The sequence below is a fragment of the Danio aesculapii genome, chromosome 23 (assembly GCF_903798145.1).
Source record: "Danio aesculapii chromosome 23, fDanAes4.1, whole genome shotgun sequence".
Classification (NCBI taxonomy): domain Eukaryota; kingdom Metazoa; phylum Chordata; class Actinopteri; order Cypriniformes; family Danionidae; genus Danio; species Danio aesculapii.
This window is the reverse complement of record NC_079457.1, coordinates 1199826-1216830: the sequence shown is the minus strand read 5'-3', so window position 1 is coordinate 1216830 and position 17005 is coordinate 1199826. Positions and strand designations below refer to the sequence as shown.

At 36.9% G+C, this 17005-nt stretch overlaps 1 protein-coding gene across 1 annotated transcript in view; it reads left to right on the top strand.

Moving 5' to 3' along the window:
- Positions 1-15023, top strand: part of cfi (complement factor I) — a 38313-nt gene extending 23290 nt beyond the window's left edge. The window contains exons 3-12 of the mRNA XM_056448971.1: positions 2324-2477; positions 3101-3288; positions 5440-5547; positions 5721-5831; positions 9117-9173; positions 9278-9417; positions 9963-10066; positions 11627-11907; positions 13795-13896; positions 14622-15023. Coding sequence (XP_056304946.1) covers positions 2324-2477; positions 3101-3288; positions 5440-5547; positions 5721-5831; positions 9117-9173; positions 9278-9417; positions 9963-10066; positions 11627-11907; positions 13795-13896; positions 14622-14839 — 1463 coding nt within the window. The 3' untranslated portion in view covers positions 14840-15023. The remainder of the gene's footprint in view (positions 1-2323; positions 2478-3100; positions 3289-5439; positions 5548-5720; positions 5832-9116; positions 9174-9277; positions 9418-9962; positions 10067-11626; positions 11908-13794; positions 13897-14621) is intronic.
- The last annotated feature ends 1982 nt before the right edge of the window (positions 15024-17005 follow it).

Below are 17005 nucleotides of genomic sequence, written 5' to 3'. Positions count from 1 at the left end.
CTGTCAGCCTGGTTAGCGCTGCTCAGGCTGTTGAGATGGATCTTCGAGCGATCAGACTTGGCTGTGTGGTTCAGTTCACCAAATTGGTCCCTCCAGCCGAGATGAAGGGCAGGTTTCTCAGCCCCACTTCATCGCACCAAGATAGTGTGGTGGGCCACAGCCAGTCCTGGTTCTGTGCATTTTGAATCGTTATCTACACTAGATGCTGTTCAGAGACACATCCTCTAGTATGTCTGTTCACAGGATAGGTTGGCAGCCTCAGACCTGAAGGACACACACCTTCATGTTTCCATGTTCATCATCTCAGATAATTTCTTCAAATTGTGTTGGAGGACTGGGCAGGGGATTGCAGTCCTCCTCTTTGGGCTGTCTCTGCTCCTGTGGGTATATGAACTCATGGGGGGTGTACTAGCTCTACTCCGGCTCATGGGCATCTGCATTTTCTACTATCTTTATGACTGGCTTATTTTTAACTCTAAGGTCTATGAATTAGTTGATTATGCACAGAGACATGCTCAGGCAACTCGACCTGTTGGGGTTTCAGGTCTAAAGGGGTCTCAATCGCATCTTCCACATTTGGTGTGAACCCAGATGCCGTTTTGGCCAGTCAGAAAGAAGACGCAGAGGAAACAACGCAAACGCTGACGTTATGGGGTGAAAACTCTGGTTGTAGTTTCCACATGACCACAATGTACACAGAGTTTGGGAAAATCTTCACCCTGACTGGAGATTTTGGTTTCACTTACCCAACACTTGCAGCATAACCGCATAGAAAAAAGCTTTCAAGTTTCTAGTTTTAAAAATACTAGTGTACATGTGGAGTCACTTTCCATGGCTGATTAACTCTTGTGCTGTTCGGTTGGGCGACGCAGTGGTGCAGTAGGTAGTGCTGTTTCCTCACAGCAAGAATCTCGCTGGTTCGAGCCTCAGCTGGGTCAGTTGGTGTTTCTGTGTGGAGTTTGCATGTTCTCCCTGTGTTCGAGTGGGTTTCCTCCGGGTGCTCCGGTTTCCCCCACAGTCCAAACACATGTGGTACAGATGAATTGGGTAGGCTAAATTGTGTATTTGAGTGAGTGAGTGCGTATGGATGTTTCCCAGTGATGGGTTGCAGCTGGAAGGGCATCCGCTGCGTAAAACATATGCTGGATGAGTTGGCGGTTCATTCCGCTGTGGCCACCCCTGATTAATAAAGGGACTAAGCTGAAAAGAAAATGAATGAATGAATGCTGTTGGGTTGTTTTCATCCACTCTGGGCTGATTTTGAGGCTTAATTTACCCTCATCTTCCTCTGTGTTTCAGCAAATGTGAGGGTTTTTGCTGATGAATGTAATTCTGACTCATATTTTGGGGAAATGCTTTGAAATGTTCAAAACCTCAAACACACTCTGTTCAGATTGACTTCTCTTTGGTGATGTTGGTGCTCTTCTAGCTCTATTGACTCCCATTATAATCACATTTATTGATTGTCAAGCCATCACCACTGGCTTGCATGGTTCGGGATCTGTAGAGCTGCGCATCGTTGGATTTGCTCTTCAGTGTTTAGACTCTTAGTAGTGATTATTAAACCACACTGAACTGAGCTAAACTGAACTGAACTACACAGTTCCTACTTACTATGATCTTCTATGTGAAGCTGCTTTGACACCATCTACATTGTATAAGCGCTATACAAATAAAGGGGAACTGAATTGAATTGAATTGAATTGAATTGAATTGAATTGAATTGAATAATCATGCATTCCTGACTGCTGCTGGTTTTCCCTGTTGGGATTAAGAGGGACAATGTGTAATTTTTTACTGTTGATCATCAGTTGCAGTGCAAAAAAACATAGTTTCTAGCTTAAAATGATATGGTTATATGGAGAATAGTGTGTGTGTTTGGGAGAGAGAGAGACCTTTGCGCACTTTCCTTGATATGTCTGAGAACATCAATATGAGCACCTCAGCAGTCAGAACACAGTGGACACTATTTCTACACACACTATAATCTGCTGTTTACTCCACTGAACTCTACATAATGCCAGAATCTCTTCAGCACAGGCCGATCTAAAGGGTTAATGCTGACAACTGATGATCAACAGGAAAAATCGCACATTGTCCCTCTTTCCAACAATGAAAACCAGCAACAATCAAGAAAGCATGATTATATGGTGTCATGGCTTTGGCAGTCACAATGATTAATACACAATAATGTTGTGCTGACTGCTTGAGATTAATATTAAAGACACTATAAGCCAATGTTCTGTCAGTGTTATTTAAATAAGGGTTGTTCATAAGTGTTGCAGAATGTTCTGGTAAGTTTCTCTGCACTGTGTGTGTCCAGCGGATGTTAATGTACAGACGACGTCCAGAAACTCTGGGGATAAAAGAGTGGTGGAGATTCACAGTAAGAAGGGAAAGATGTTAGTCTGTGGCAACGAGTGGACTATAGCTGCTGCTAATGTGTTCTGCAGAAACGACTCTACAGAATACTACAGGTGAAAACACACACACACAAACATACAGAAAAACACACATATGCATACAGACACAACACGAACACACATATAGACAATATGCAGACACACAATTAAACACAAAATTACACACACATGCGTACACACACACATACTGTACATACATACAAGCAAACTCGCATAAGTACACACACTGGCACAGACAAACACACACCTGTACATGCAGACACACATAGGCACGCATACACACACATACCAGCACAGACAAACAAACACATACAGACATCTGCACATATAGACAAACACACATACACACATGCACACACACACTAAAGACACACTCACAAACACACAGTGTCACTCTCGCACACACAAACTTGCACACACATTTGCACAAGACAAGCTGGAATTAAATTAATGGTACGTTTTTAACGTTGTCTATTTCATGTGTTAGTGTGTTAGGTTTTTTGTTGCAATCACACCAATTTAAGAAGCTTTACTGTACTGTGGTGTTTAGAGCACATTGAGATATTAATATTAAATAATTTAATTACTTAAATTAAATTTAATTAGTCATTTAATTAATATTGAATAATTTAACAAAGCAATTCAGCTCTTGACGATACTTGTTCTGTCTGTTTCAGAGGAGCAGAGAAGGCGACTAAAATTCAGTATACTGAACTTGAAGGAGAAGATTGGCCAGATCAGTGTATGAAAGTTCGCTGTACGGGATCCGAGCTCTCGCTGGCTGAATGCACCATCTATAATCCAACACCCATCAGAGGAAAACAACAAGTGGCCGTCGCAAACTGCTACAGTGACACTACTAAAGGTGCATTTCATCAAATTTAAAGATACAGTTCAGCTATTAACATACACGCATCATATGAAGCTGGGTGGATTACTTAAGAATTGTAATCTAATTACAAATTACATCACAAAAAGTGTAGTCAGTAATATAATCTCTTGGATTACACATTCATGGTAATGTAATCAGACAACTTTTAGATTACAATTGAATTAATTTATGATTACACAATCAGAGTACTTTTGGATTACATTTACTTTATTTTAACATAATCTGACTACTTTTGGATTACATTTAGATTACTTTAGTTTAACATAATCAGACTACTTTTGAATTACATTTACATTACCTTGTTTTAACATAAGATAACTACTCTTGGATTACATTCACATTATTTTAACATAATCTGACTATTTTTGGATTACATTTAGATTACTTTATTTTAACATAAACTGACTATTTTTGGATTACATTTAGATTACTTTATTTTAACATAATCTGACTACTTTTGGATTACATTTACATTACTTTATTTTAACATAATCAGACTACTTTTGGATTACATTTTGATTATTTTAACATAATCTGACCATTTTTGGATTACATTTACATTATTTTAACATTATCTGACTACGTTTGGATTACTTTTACCTTATTTTAACATAATCTGACTAATTTGGGATTACATTTAGATAACTTTATTTTAACATAAGATGACTACTTTTGGATTACATTTAGATTACTAAATTTTAACATAATATGACTAATTTTGAGTTACATTTACATTACCTTATTTTAACGTAATCTGATTACTTTTGGATTACATTTACATTAATTTATTTTAACATAATCTGACTACTTTTGGATCAAAATTTACATTATTTTATCATAATCTGATTACTTTTGGATTACATTTAGATTATTTTATTTTAACATAAACTGACTCATTTTGGATTACATTTACATTACTGTATTTTAACATAATCTGACTTCTTTTAGATTACATTTAGATTACTTTATTTTAACATAAACTGACTACTTTTGGATTACATTTAAATAACTTTTATGGTAACAAATCTGACTAATTTTTGATTACATTTAAATTACTTTGATGATAATGTAATCTGACTACTTTCATGGTAAAAGTAATCAGACTGCATTTGGATTACATTTATCTTATTTTATTTTAACATAATCTGACTACTTTTGGATTATGTTTATATTACTTTTATTGTAACGTAATCTGACTACTTTTATGGTAACATAATTAGACTACTTTTGATTACATTTAAATGACTTTCATGGTAACGTAATCTGACTACTTTTGGATTACAATTAAATTAATTTACAAAAACATGATCAGACTATTTTTTGGATCATATTTAGATTACTTTTGTGGTAACATAATCAGACTACATTTGGATTACATTTAGATTACTTTAGTTTAACATAATCAGACTACTTTTAGATTACATTTAAATTACCTTTACGGTAACAAATCTGACCACTTTTTGAATACATTGAAATTGCATTTATGGTAATGTAATCTGACTACTTTTATAGTAACATAATTGGAAACCTTTTGTTTACATTTAAATTACTTTTATGGTAAACGAAATCTGACGACTCTTGGATTAAATCTAAATTACTTTTGCATTACAACTAAATTAATTTTATGGTAACATGATCAGATTACATTTGGATTACATTTAGATTATTTTAACAAAATTTGTCTGCTTTTGGTTTACATTTAGATTACTTTTAAGATGACGTGATCTGACTACTTTTGGATTACATTTAGATTACTTTTAATGATAACACAATCAGACTACTTTTGGATCACATTTAGATTACTTTTATGATGACATGATCAGACCACACTTGGATTAAATTTAGATTACTTTATTTTAACATAATCTGATTACTTTTGGATTACAATTAAACTAAATGTATGGTAACATGATCTGCTGACTACATTTGGATTAGCTTTAGATTGTTTTAACATAATTTAACCACATTTGGATTCAATTGAAATTACTTTTATGGTAACATAATCAGGCAACCTTTGGATTACATTTAGATTACTTTATTTTAATATAATCTAACTACATTTTAATTAACTACATTTAGATTACTTTGTTGGATTACAAAGTGTAATGTGTTTTCTGTGTGCAGAGCAAAGTACGCAGTTTCGTTGTGTGAATGAGAAATATGTAAACTATGGAAAACTCTGCGATGGTATCGACGACTGTGGAGACAATAGTGATGAAATGTGCTGCCAGGGTGAGTCTATTTGTCAAGTATTAAACGTAGATTACAATATGTAAAAATAAGATAATCACCGTTGATAAAAACAGAAACACTTTGATTGACGTTCTTTCTTTGTATGTGACCTGCCCTGAGTGAGAGCGTCCTGCTAATCCTGTCATGTGTGTGTCTGTGTTTGTTTTGTGAAGAGTGTCAGAAAAAACACAACGCGTTTTGGTGTCCATCAGGAGTGTGTATACCTCGTCACGCTGTCCGAGACGGAGTCAGAGACTGTCTGGGTGGAGAAGACGAGCTGGAGAGTCAGTAAAACACTGCAACACTTCAGTTTCACATCTACTAATTCCAAAGTCATCACAACAATGGTCTATATGCACAGCTAGTGTTGTGTCCCCTAACAATAAACTTCCGGTGAACAGTTAATGTGACTATATCCAGTTTTAGACAGTTCCTTTTACAGCATCGATGTTGTACTGTAATTAATATAATCAGTTAAATAGACTTCAGCATTCATTTAGTTGATCAAGCATGAAATGAGATAAAAGACCGTTTAAACACAAGCACCATCCAGATCAGCAGACGAGCACAGGAACTACATTGAATATACTGCAATAATACACATTTTATTATTTTAAAGACATGGTGCGGGACAATGTAATTTAATGCAGTGCTTCTTGTACATTCTGAGATTCACTTTATATCGTCTATCAATCTGGCGGTGAAGATCAGAGATTTTTAAAGTAAACAGACCTTAAACACTGCGATTATGTAATGGCATACAATTCACCAGAAGCGCTTGAAAACTAAAAGTCCATCTGCATATCCACTAATGGACAATATAGGATTGACATCTAGTGGTGGAACTAGGTATTACAATCCAACATTTTGGAGAGTTTTTTTTTTTTCACTTTACCCCTCCAACAACTGGATGCAAATTAAAGTTGCCAGATTGATGACACTAAGGTGAGCCTGCCTGACAATTCAGCATTTTGTGTTATTTTTTTCCAAAGTGTATAAAATATTATTCATTCATTCATTTTCTTTTCGGCTTAGTCCCTTTATTAATCTGGGGTCGCCACAGTGGAATGAACCGCCAACTTACCCAGCACATGTTTTACGCAGCGGATGCCCTTCCAGCCGCAACCCATCTCTGGGAAACATCCATACTCACTCATTCACACACATATACTCTGGACAATTTAGCCTACCCAATTAACCTGTACCGCATATCTTTGGACTGTGGGGAAAACCGGATCACCCGGAGGAAACCCACGCGAACACAGGGAGAACATGCAAACTCCACACAGAAACGCCAACTGACCTAGCCTAGGCTCGAACCAGCGACCTTCTTGCTGTGAGGCTACAGCACTACCTACTACGCCACCGTGTTGCCCAATAAAAGTATTATTTTTTGCTAATTAAAAACCACCTCGTGTGTATCTTTATAACTTGGGAGGTTAGGTCCTCCAGGAGACACATTTTCAGCTGCATCCGCATACACTAAATGCCTTCAAGGTTGAACCGAAATACACTGTTTTCAAGCATCTGGCAACCCAGGGTGCTGAAATATAATTGGTTGTCAGCTGATCCAAACAAAGACGAACATTCTGACACTGAATGCACAGTCATTCATTCATTTTCTTTTCACCCTAGTCCCTTTATTAATCAGGGGTCGCCACAACGGAATGAACCGCCAACTTATCCAGCACATGTTTTACGCAGGGGATGCCCTTCCAGCTGCAACCCATCGCTGAGGAACACCCATACACAGTCATTCACACACACACACTACGGCCAATTTAGTTAATTGATTCAGCAATAGCGCATGTGTTTTTACCTGTGGGGGAAACCGGAGCACCCGGAGGAAACCCACACCAACATGGGGAGAACATGCAAACTCCACACAGAAACACCAACTGACCCAGCCGAGGCTCAAACCAGTGACCTTCTTGCTGTGAAAGGACAGCACTACCTACTGCGCCACTGCAATCATTCATTCATTTTCGGCTTAGTCCCTTTATTAATCTGGGCATGCCACAGTGGAATGAACCACTAACTTAGATTTTTAATATACAGTAGTATATATTTAAGGTTGTGTAATAAATTATTAGCCCTCCTGTGACATAATATATTTAAAAAAACATTTCCCAAGTGAAGTTTAATGTGACAGCACTACCTACTGCGTCACTGCGTTGCTACATCACAGCAAGAAGGTCGTTGGTTCGAGCCTCGGCTGGGTCAGTTGATGTTTCTTTGTGGAGTTTGCATGTTCTCCCTGCATTTGCATGGGTTTCCTCCGGGTGATCCGGTTTCCCCCACAGTCCAAACACATGTGGTACAGGTGAATTGGGTAGGCTAAATTGTCTGTAGTGTATAAGTGTGTGTGGATGTTTCCCAGAGATGGTATGCAGCTGGAAGGGCATCCGCTGCTTAAAACATGTGCTGGATAAGTTGGTGGTTCATTCCGCTGTGGCGAACCCAGATTAATAAAGGGACTAAGCTGAAAAGAAAATGAATGAATGTTTAATGTACACGCACATTTTTTGATGCTGTTTCAAACGACGTATTTAAAATGAGCTGAAATAACTCAATTCTTCAGATTTTTTGTGGACATCTTAATTTTGGTTAAATGTTCAATCCACTTAAAATTGTTAAATGAATGTGCTGTCATCATGGCAAAAACAAAATCAGATATTAGAAATGAGTTATTGAATGTATCACGCTTAAAAAATGTGTTGAAAAAACTTCTCTTGTGAAACAGCACTTAGGAAATATCTGAAAAGCTATACAAAGAGGGCAAGTAATTGAGCCAAAATTATTCACACCCCTGGCACTTTTTGCTCAAATGTGAATAAAAGTTGAGATGTATACATTTTTTATATTTATACAAATATATAATATATATATTTATTTATTTATTTTTTGATGGTTGAATAAAAGTAGCTTTAAGTCAGGCTTGACTATATAATATCCACTAATAGTCAAGATAGATGAGTTTGTGAACCCTTTTTTTTAAACACAAAAGAATGAATCCATCAAGGGAACGCAACATAAAGACACATAAATCAAGTTGTCTAACAAGTACATTTATTACAGCAAAACAAAAAATAAATCATCTGTCACAACTAAGCAAGACTGAATAAAGAATCAAAACTTACGTTCTCCAACAAATATACAGCACTAACCTAAGACTAACAACCCAACGATTAACAAAGCATAATAAAGTAAGACTTAAAGAAAAAAAAAAGCAGGAAAATAAATGAAGCTTGATGGCTGGCAGTGAAGTCTCCTCTCTCTCCGCTCAATGTTTGTCTATATTTATAGCCAATTTGCATATAGCACAACTCGCTGCAGGTGTGCAAAGGTGAACGAGACTCTAGGAAACAAACAGTGAGTGACGTCATGGCACACACACACACACACAAGCACAGACAGGCAACAACCATAACAGTTTGTCTATTGGTTTAATCAGATGTTATCTGGGAAAAACATACCTTGGAATGCTGTGATTGACCAATCAGAATCCAGTATTCCTGAGAGCTGTAAAACAAACACATCTGAAGTGTTTTTGCTTATGTGTGTTACAGAACATGGGCCAATAGTAGAGAATAATCCAGAAGATTTCTTCACGGATCCGCTGCTGGGTAAGTAACAGCAGACGCTCCTCCTGATCTGGCCTGAAGTTGATCAGCTGGAGTCTCACTGTCTTCAGCTGAATCAACACTGCTGATGCTTTGTTTTTTCCCAGAGATCAAAAAGATCCGCTCGACTGCAGAGGATAAGCTGGAGTGTGGCATTCCCAACATGGATTACGTGTATAAAGCAGAGGACGACGGATCTGCACATCAGCGCAGAAAACGCTTAGTAGGAGGAGAAGAGTCTTTACCGGTCAGTCAGTAAAGTTAGGGTAATTAGGCAAGTCATTGTATAACAGTGGTTTATTCTGGAGACAATCCAACACTAATATTGCTGAAGGGGGCTAATAATATTGACCTTAAAATGGCTTTAAAACTATTAAAAACTGCTTTTATTCTAGCTGAAATAAAACAAATAAGACTTTCTCCAGAAGAACAAATATTAGAGGAAATACTGTGAGAAATTCCTCAATCTGAGAAACATCATCTGGGAAACAATTGAGAAAGACAATAGAATACACAGGAGGGTGAATAATTCTTCATCTCTCTCTCTCTCTCTCTCTCTCTCTCTCTCTCTCTCTCTCTCTCTCTCTCTCTCTCTCTCTCTCTCTCTCTCTCTCTCTCTCTCTCTCTCTCTCTCTCTCTCTCTATCTATCTATCTATCTATCTATCTATCTATCTATCTATCTATCTATCTATCTATATATATTTAATTCTTCCATTAATAAGTGGTGTGAGACTGCAGTTTGCTAAAGAAGATACTAGTATAGCATTCTGAGTTAACCTTTGACCCCACAGACTCAGATTCAGTGGCAGGTGGCCATTCAGGATGAGGGCTCCATCCACTGTGGAGGGGTGTATTTGGGTGGATGCTGGGTGTTGACGGCGGCTCACTGCGTCAGGTACATCATACACACACACATACACACCGCTCCTGAAAAACATGCATGAATAAATACTATAATCATTTATGGTAAGAACAACAGTATTTGGGTTGACGCGGTGGTGCAGTAGGTTGTGCTGTCGACTCACAGCAAGAAGGTTGCTGGTTTGAGCCTCTGCTGGGTCAGTCGGCGTTTCTGTGTGTTTGCATGTTCTGCCCGTGTTGGCGTGGGTTTTCTCCGGGTGCTCCGGTTTCCCCCACAGTCCAAACACATGCGGTACAGGGGAATTTGGTATGCTAAAATTTGCCATAGTGTATGCGTATATGTGTGAATAAGAGTGTATGGGTGTTTGCCAGTGATGGGTTGCAGCTAGAAGGGCATCCGCAGCATAAACCATACAGTGGATAAGTTAGTGGTTCATTACACTGTGGCTACCCCTGATTAATAATGGGACTAAGCTGAAGAAATGAATGAATGAATGAATGAATGAATGAATGAATGAATGACAACAGTATTTGTAAACTATACAACTACTGTATATTTTACACCTATTTGGTAATGAGTCCTCTGTAAAATGACTGTAAAATCACCAGTCAATCAATTATTACAGTTGTTGTTAACATAGCAAATATAGAATAACCATAACAGATAAAATACTGCAGTTGTTGTGTTACCATAGCAACTGTAGAATCACCGCAAAAGATCAAGTACTACAGTTGTAATGTTACCATAGCAACTATAAAACTCCTACAACACATCAATTACTACAGTGGTTGCATTACCATTGCAACTGTAGGATTATCACAACAGATCAATTACTATAGTTGTTGTGTTACCATAGCAACTGTAAAATCACCAGTCAATCAATTACTATAGTTGTTGTTACCATAGCAAATATAGAATAACCATAACAGATAAAATACTGCAGTTGTTATGTTACCATAGCAACTGTAGAATCACCACAACATATCAATTACCACAGTTGTAATGTTACCATAGCAACTATAGAACTCCTACAACACATCAATTACTACAGTGGTTGCATTACCATAGCAACTATAGGATTTTTACAACAGATCAATTGTTATAGTTGTTGTGTTTCCATAGCAACTGTAAAATCACCAGTCAATGAAATACTATAGTTGTTGTGTTACCATAGCAACTGTAAAATCACCAGTCAATCAATTACTATAGTTGTTGTGTTACCATAGCAACTGTAAAATCACCAGTCAATCAATTACTACAGATGTAGAATCACCAGAACAGATCAATTATTGTAGCTGTTGTATTGCCATACCAACCATAGAACTACCACAACTCATTAATTACTATAGTTGTTGTTACCATAGCAACTGTAGAATCACCAGAATAAATAAATTACTGTAGTTGTTGTGTTGCCATAGCAACTATAGAATTATCATAACAGTTCAATTACTGCAGTTGTGTTACCATAGCAACTACAGAATCCTGGCAAGAGATTAATTTCAGCAATTTATTTTATTGTAAAACATTACAGAATTTACAGTAAATTACTATGGTATTTTTCATATAACATGAAGCACCTTTGTGTGTGTCCAGACCCAAACCAAAGTCCTTCCGCGTCAAGTTCTCTCTGTGGAAGAAGCATCGCAAACAGTCGACGACAGACAGTGTCCCCGTGAAGAAGATCATCATCCATGAAAATTATGATGCTCAGACGTACGTCAACGACATCGCTCTGGTGCAGCTGGAGGAGCTCAATCTGTCCGACAAATGCATGCTGGATAATCCTGCAGTCAGAGCTGTGTGTGTGCCCTGGTCCACACAGCAGTTCCAGCCCAATGACACCTGCACCATCTCTGGCTGGGGCCGCGACAGAGGTACCATAAACACCAGCGGGAGTTTATAGCAACTATAGAACTACTACGTCTCAACAGTTACTACAGTTGTTGTGTTGCCAAAGTTGTGTTACCAAAGAATGATCAATTACTGCAGTTATTGTGTTGCCATAGCCACTGTAGAATAACCATAACAGATCAATTACTCTAGTTCTTGTTACCATAGCAACTATAGAACTACTACAACACACCATTTATGACAATAGTTGTGTTACCATAGCAACCATAGAATTGTCAAGTACTCCAGTTGTTGTGTTGCAATAGCAACTGTAGAATCATCAGAATAGATCAATTACTATGGTTCTTGTGTTACCATAGCAACTATAGAACTACTACAACACACCAGTTAATAAGGTTGTTGTGTTACCATAGCAACTATAGAACTATCACAACACACCATTTATGACAGTAGTTGTGTTACCATAGCAACCATAGAATTATTAGTTAGTGCAGTTGTTGTGTTACCATAAAATTATCAATTACTGCAGTTGTTGTGTAACCATAGCAACCATAGAATTATCAATTGCTGCAGTTGTTGTGTAACCATAGACACTGTAGAATAACCATAACAGATCAATTACTATAGTTCTTGTTACCATAGCAACTATAGAACTATCACAACACACCATGTATGACAGTAGTTGTTACCATAGCAACCATAGAATTATCAGTTACTGCAGTTGTTGTGTTACCATAGAATTATCAATTATTGTAGTTGTTGTGTTACCATAAAATTATCAATTACTGTAGTTGTTGTGTAACCATAGCAACCATAGAATTATCAATTATTGTAGTTGTTGTGTTACCATAAAATTATCAATTACTGTAGTTGTTGTGTAACCATAGCAACCATAGAATTATCAATTATTGTAGTTGTTGTGTTACCATAGAATTATCAATTACTGTAGTTGTTGTGTTGCCATAGCAACTGTAGAATCACCAGAATAGATCAATTACTATAGTTCTTGTTACTATAGCAATTATAGAACTACAACACTCCAGTTATTAAGGTTGTTGTGTTACTATAACAACTATAGAACTACTACAACACACCATTTATGACAGTTGTTGTGTCACCATAGCAATTTTACAATTATCATTTACTGCAGTTGTTGTGTTGCCATAGCAACTGTAGAATAACCAGAATAGATCAATTATTATAGTTCTTTTTAACATAACAACTATAGAACTACTACAACACACCAGTTATTAAGGTTGTTGTGTTACTATAGCAACTATAGAACTACTACAACACACCAGTTATGACAGTTGTTGTGTCACCATAGCAACAATAGAATTATCAATTACTACAGTTGCTGTGTTACCATAGCAACTCACAAATTGAGGGATTCTAGTCATCAAAAATGATTGGTCAAACAACTATATCATTAACTGAATTGAGGACCCCCTTAAAAATGAGATAATTCCTCTTAAGAATAATAATAATAATAATAATAATAATAATAATAATAATAATAATAATAATAAACTAAAATAATACAACATTTTTCACAATAAGAAAAAACTAAAACTAAACGAAACCATCAACATCCACTAAAAATGAACTGAAATAATATAACAGGTAACACTATTCTATTAGGTCACAATTCACACTATAGTAACCAACTGGATTATTACCCACCTATTATTAAGATTTAAACTGTTTATAAAGTATAATCGTTAACTAAAATAATATAATATAATCACTATATGAATAAAATGTAACTTAACAAAACCAACAATCGCGAGAGGGAGAAAATAGTGCCCATGATAACAATATCATGCATGTTTATTATTGTGATATCCTGTATTACTGAACTTACTGAGCGTATCTAGTATATTTATTTATATATGTGTGTGTGTTTGTAGCGGGAATGTCAGCATCGATTCTGAAATGGGCAAACGTGACAATTATCGGCGACTGCCAGAATTTTTACAAGAATCGTTTCCTCCCTGGAATGGAGTGTGCAGGTGAGCTCTTCATTATGACTGTATCTACATTACTGGAGAACGGTTTACAGGGAAACACACGCTAATGATGCTAGCTGTTTATAGTTTACACACTCCAGTTTCAGTCCAGTATTGTGCATCCATACTGCAGAAACTCTACCAGTATTTCAGCAGTGTTTGACAAACAATTGAATGTATTAATAATTTATTAATAATTATTTTTGTACTTGACTAAATATTAATATAAGGGATTGATCGATTAATTGATTAGAGACTGAGCAGATCGATTGATTGATTAGAAACTGAGGAGATTGATCGACTGGAGGCTGATTGATTGATTGATTGATTGGATGTTGAGCAGACTGACTGGTTGATTGATTGGAGACTAAGCAGATTGATTGATTGATTGATTAGAGGTTGAGGAGACTGACTGGTTGATTGATTGATTGATTGAAGACTGAGCAGATTGATTGATTGATTGATTGATTAATTGATTGATTGATTGACTGGTTGGTTGATTGGGGAATGAACTGATTGATTGGATGCTGAGCAGACAGTTTGATTGATTGGAAACTGGGCAAATTGATTGATTGTTTAATTAATTGACTGGAGATTGAACAGACTGATTGATTGATTGATTAGAGGTTAAGCAGACTCACTGATTGATTGAAGACTGAGCAGATTGACTGACTGATTGATTGGAGACTGAGCAGATTGATTGATTGATTGCTTGTTCCGTTCATTAGGTGATCTGGAGGGGAAGGTGGACTCATGTCAGGGTGACTCCGGCGGGCCGCTGGTCTGTAAGGACGCCTCTGGGTTGTCGTATGTTTGGGGAATCGTCAGCTGGGGAGACAAATGTGGCGAGCCCAATCATCCCGGCGTCTACACCAAAGTGGCGCATTACTTCGACTGGATCCGCTTCAACACAGGCTGGCCCGCAGTCACCAAATTCAACCAGTGAAAGGAATCAAGAACCTGCTTAATTTTGGCTGAATGATTGATTTGAATATTGTTTGTGCAGTACATCTTATGTTTGTTTTGGTCTATCAAACATTTATCAGGTGATCTTAAAAGCTCAGGCCCGCCGGTTTCTGTCTCAGTCTATGTCTCTTGTTTTTTAGCAAAATTAAAGTTCTCATGTTGCATCTCTTGCATTGCAGGTCTTCCATTCAACATGACTGATCTAAACATTCTATAATTAATATGCATTTACTTAAAACAGCGAAATGATGTATGTGTATGTATATGAGTTTGATTGGAAGAGATTATGAATAGAAGAGTTAAAGGGCAAATGAAGCACTCAGTCAAGTTTACCTTATTTTGTGCATTAGATTCCACTTTAATGAAAATATATTAAACAAACTGGATTAATGGAAGCGTTTAGCAGAAAACGGCCTATTTTAATATAGATTTTAGACCTAGGGCGCAGCCATCTTGGAATGTCGCCGTGTCTGACGTCACGGGGTTGGTTGAGTTTCTCCCGCTGAACAGAAACAATGGAAGTAAAGGAGACTGTAAAGCCTAATTTAACCCAATGTGGGAAGTTGTGGACGTGGAGCTGCTGCAAATACAAGCATCAGATGTGTGTCTAATATAAAAGTATAGATATTTATTCTATTTTTCCCTTTTAATTACCGATCATTTGATGCGCTTTGCTCCACTCTCTGTATTGAGCTGCCTGACTGCTAGATTAAAGGATATGTATACTTTTTCCACCTCACCTGATTTATATTACCACATTAAACAATAACCCAAATATTGACAGAATACTTCAATTAGCATTCACAGAAATAAAGCAACGTTTACATATCGGAGTCATTAATTGCCAGACTCCTGTGCAATCTGTCAAGCATTTCCTTGGCTCAGTACCATGTCTTGGACAGTGGTGATATTTTCAACAGTATGGGCAGTGTGTGAGACTACTCCCCGCCACACCACATACTGATCCAGCATGACCAATGTTCGCCAACATGTAATCCAATCCACCTTTCATCCAGTTTTAGTTGGAAATTCACAAAGAAAACGTGAAGCACTGCAGCCTTTCGGTTCTCGTTAACCTTTGATCAAACTCTTATCTTCATTAGAAAACACCATTTTTATTTAAGCCTTACAGAGCTAAAAATAAATACACCATCATTACTTGTCAAAGGATTATTCTAATGCACAGATTGCGCGCTGTTATTCCTGTAAGAAACTTAGTCGTTCTTATTCCTATAGCACGATAAGCAGTCTTATTTTTGTATGATATATTACTAATGTTTTTTTGAGACGGTGTAAATATATGATACAATAAACCTACAGAGCTCAATGGGATCCAGACTTCAAAGTCAAATTCCTAGAAAGCATTGCACTGTAATGACAAATTCCCATCGTCTGTAAAGTCACCGCCTGTAAATGGAGTAAATTCCCCTGAAAAACTATTACTGACCACTTCCGTTAAATGAGATGAATTCTACAATTAAAAATATATACAATATTTATTTGACATCCATAACACAATCCTTCCACAACGCAGTAAACAAATAAATTATAACGATTTCAAATACACAACCCTGAACAATACACACTTTACAATCCTTCACTGATCAGATGAACATTTAGAGACAGGCAGCATTCGCACAGCGCCATCTTCAGGTCTAAAAACGTGAGATGCAGCTCTCAGGAATGCTTTTCCTCTATGTCGCCATCAAATGAAGCAGCTGTCATGCTAACTTAATTTGCTACTGTAAACAAAAAGCTTGCCCCGCCTCCAAATTCTTTTGATTGGTCCACTGCTTTGAAACTGACATTGATGAGTGGCGCTGCATGTAAAAGTAGAATTTTGACAGCATTTTAGGGCATTTCTACAAGTACAGGGCAATTTTTTTTAAATAAACTGAATATCTCCTGCTTTCGAAAATAATAATAATCATCATCCACATGAAAAAATAAATGCAATGTCAAATGCCGAATTAATAGGAGACATTAAACGTGTTATGTCAAGTTCACACTAAACACAAAAGTATTTGCACGATTAAGTTACATACAAATATGAAAACGTGAATTACGTGGAATGCAAAACATGCTTCTGGTAAACGTGCAAAATTTACATAAATGACGTTGCGAAAGTTCAAGTAACCTAACTCAA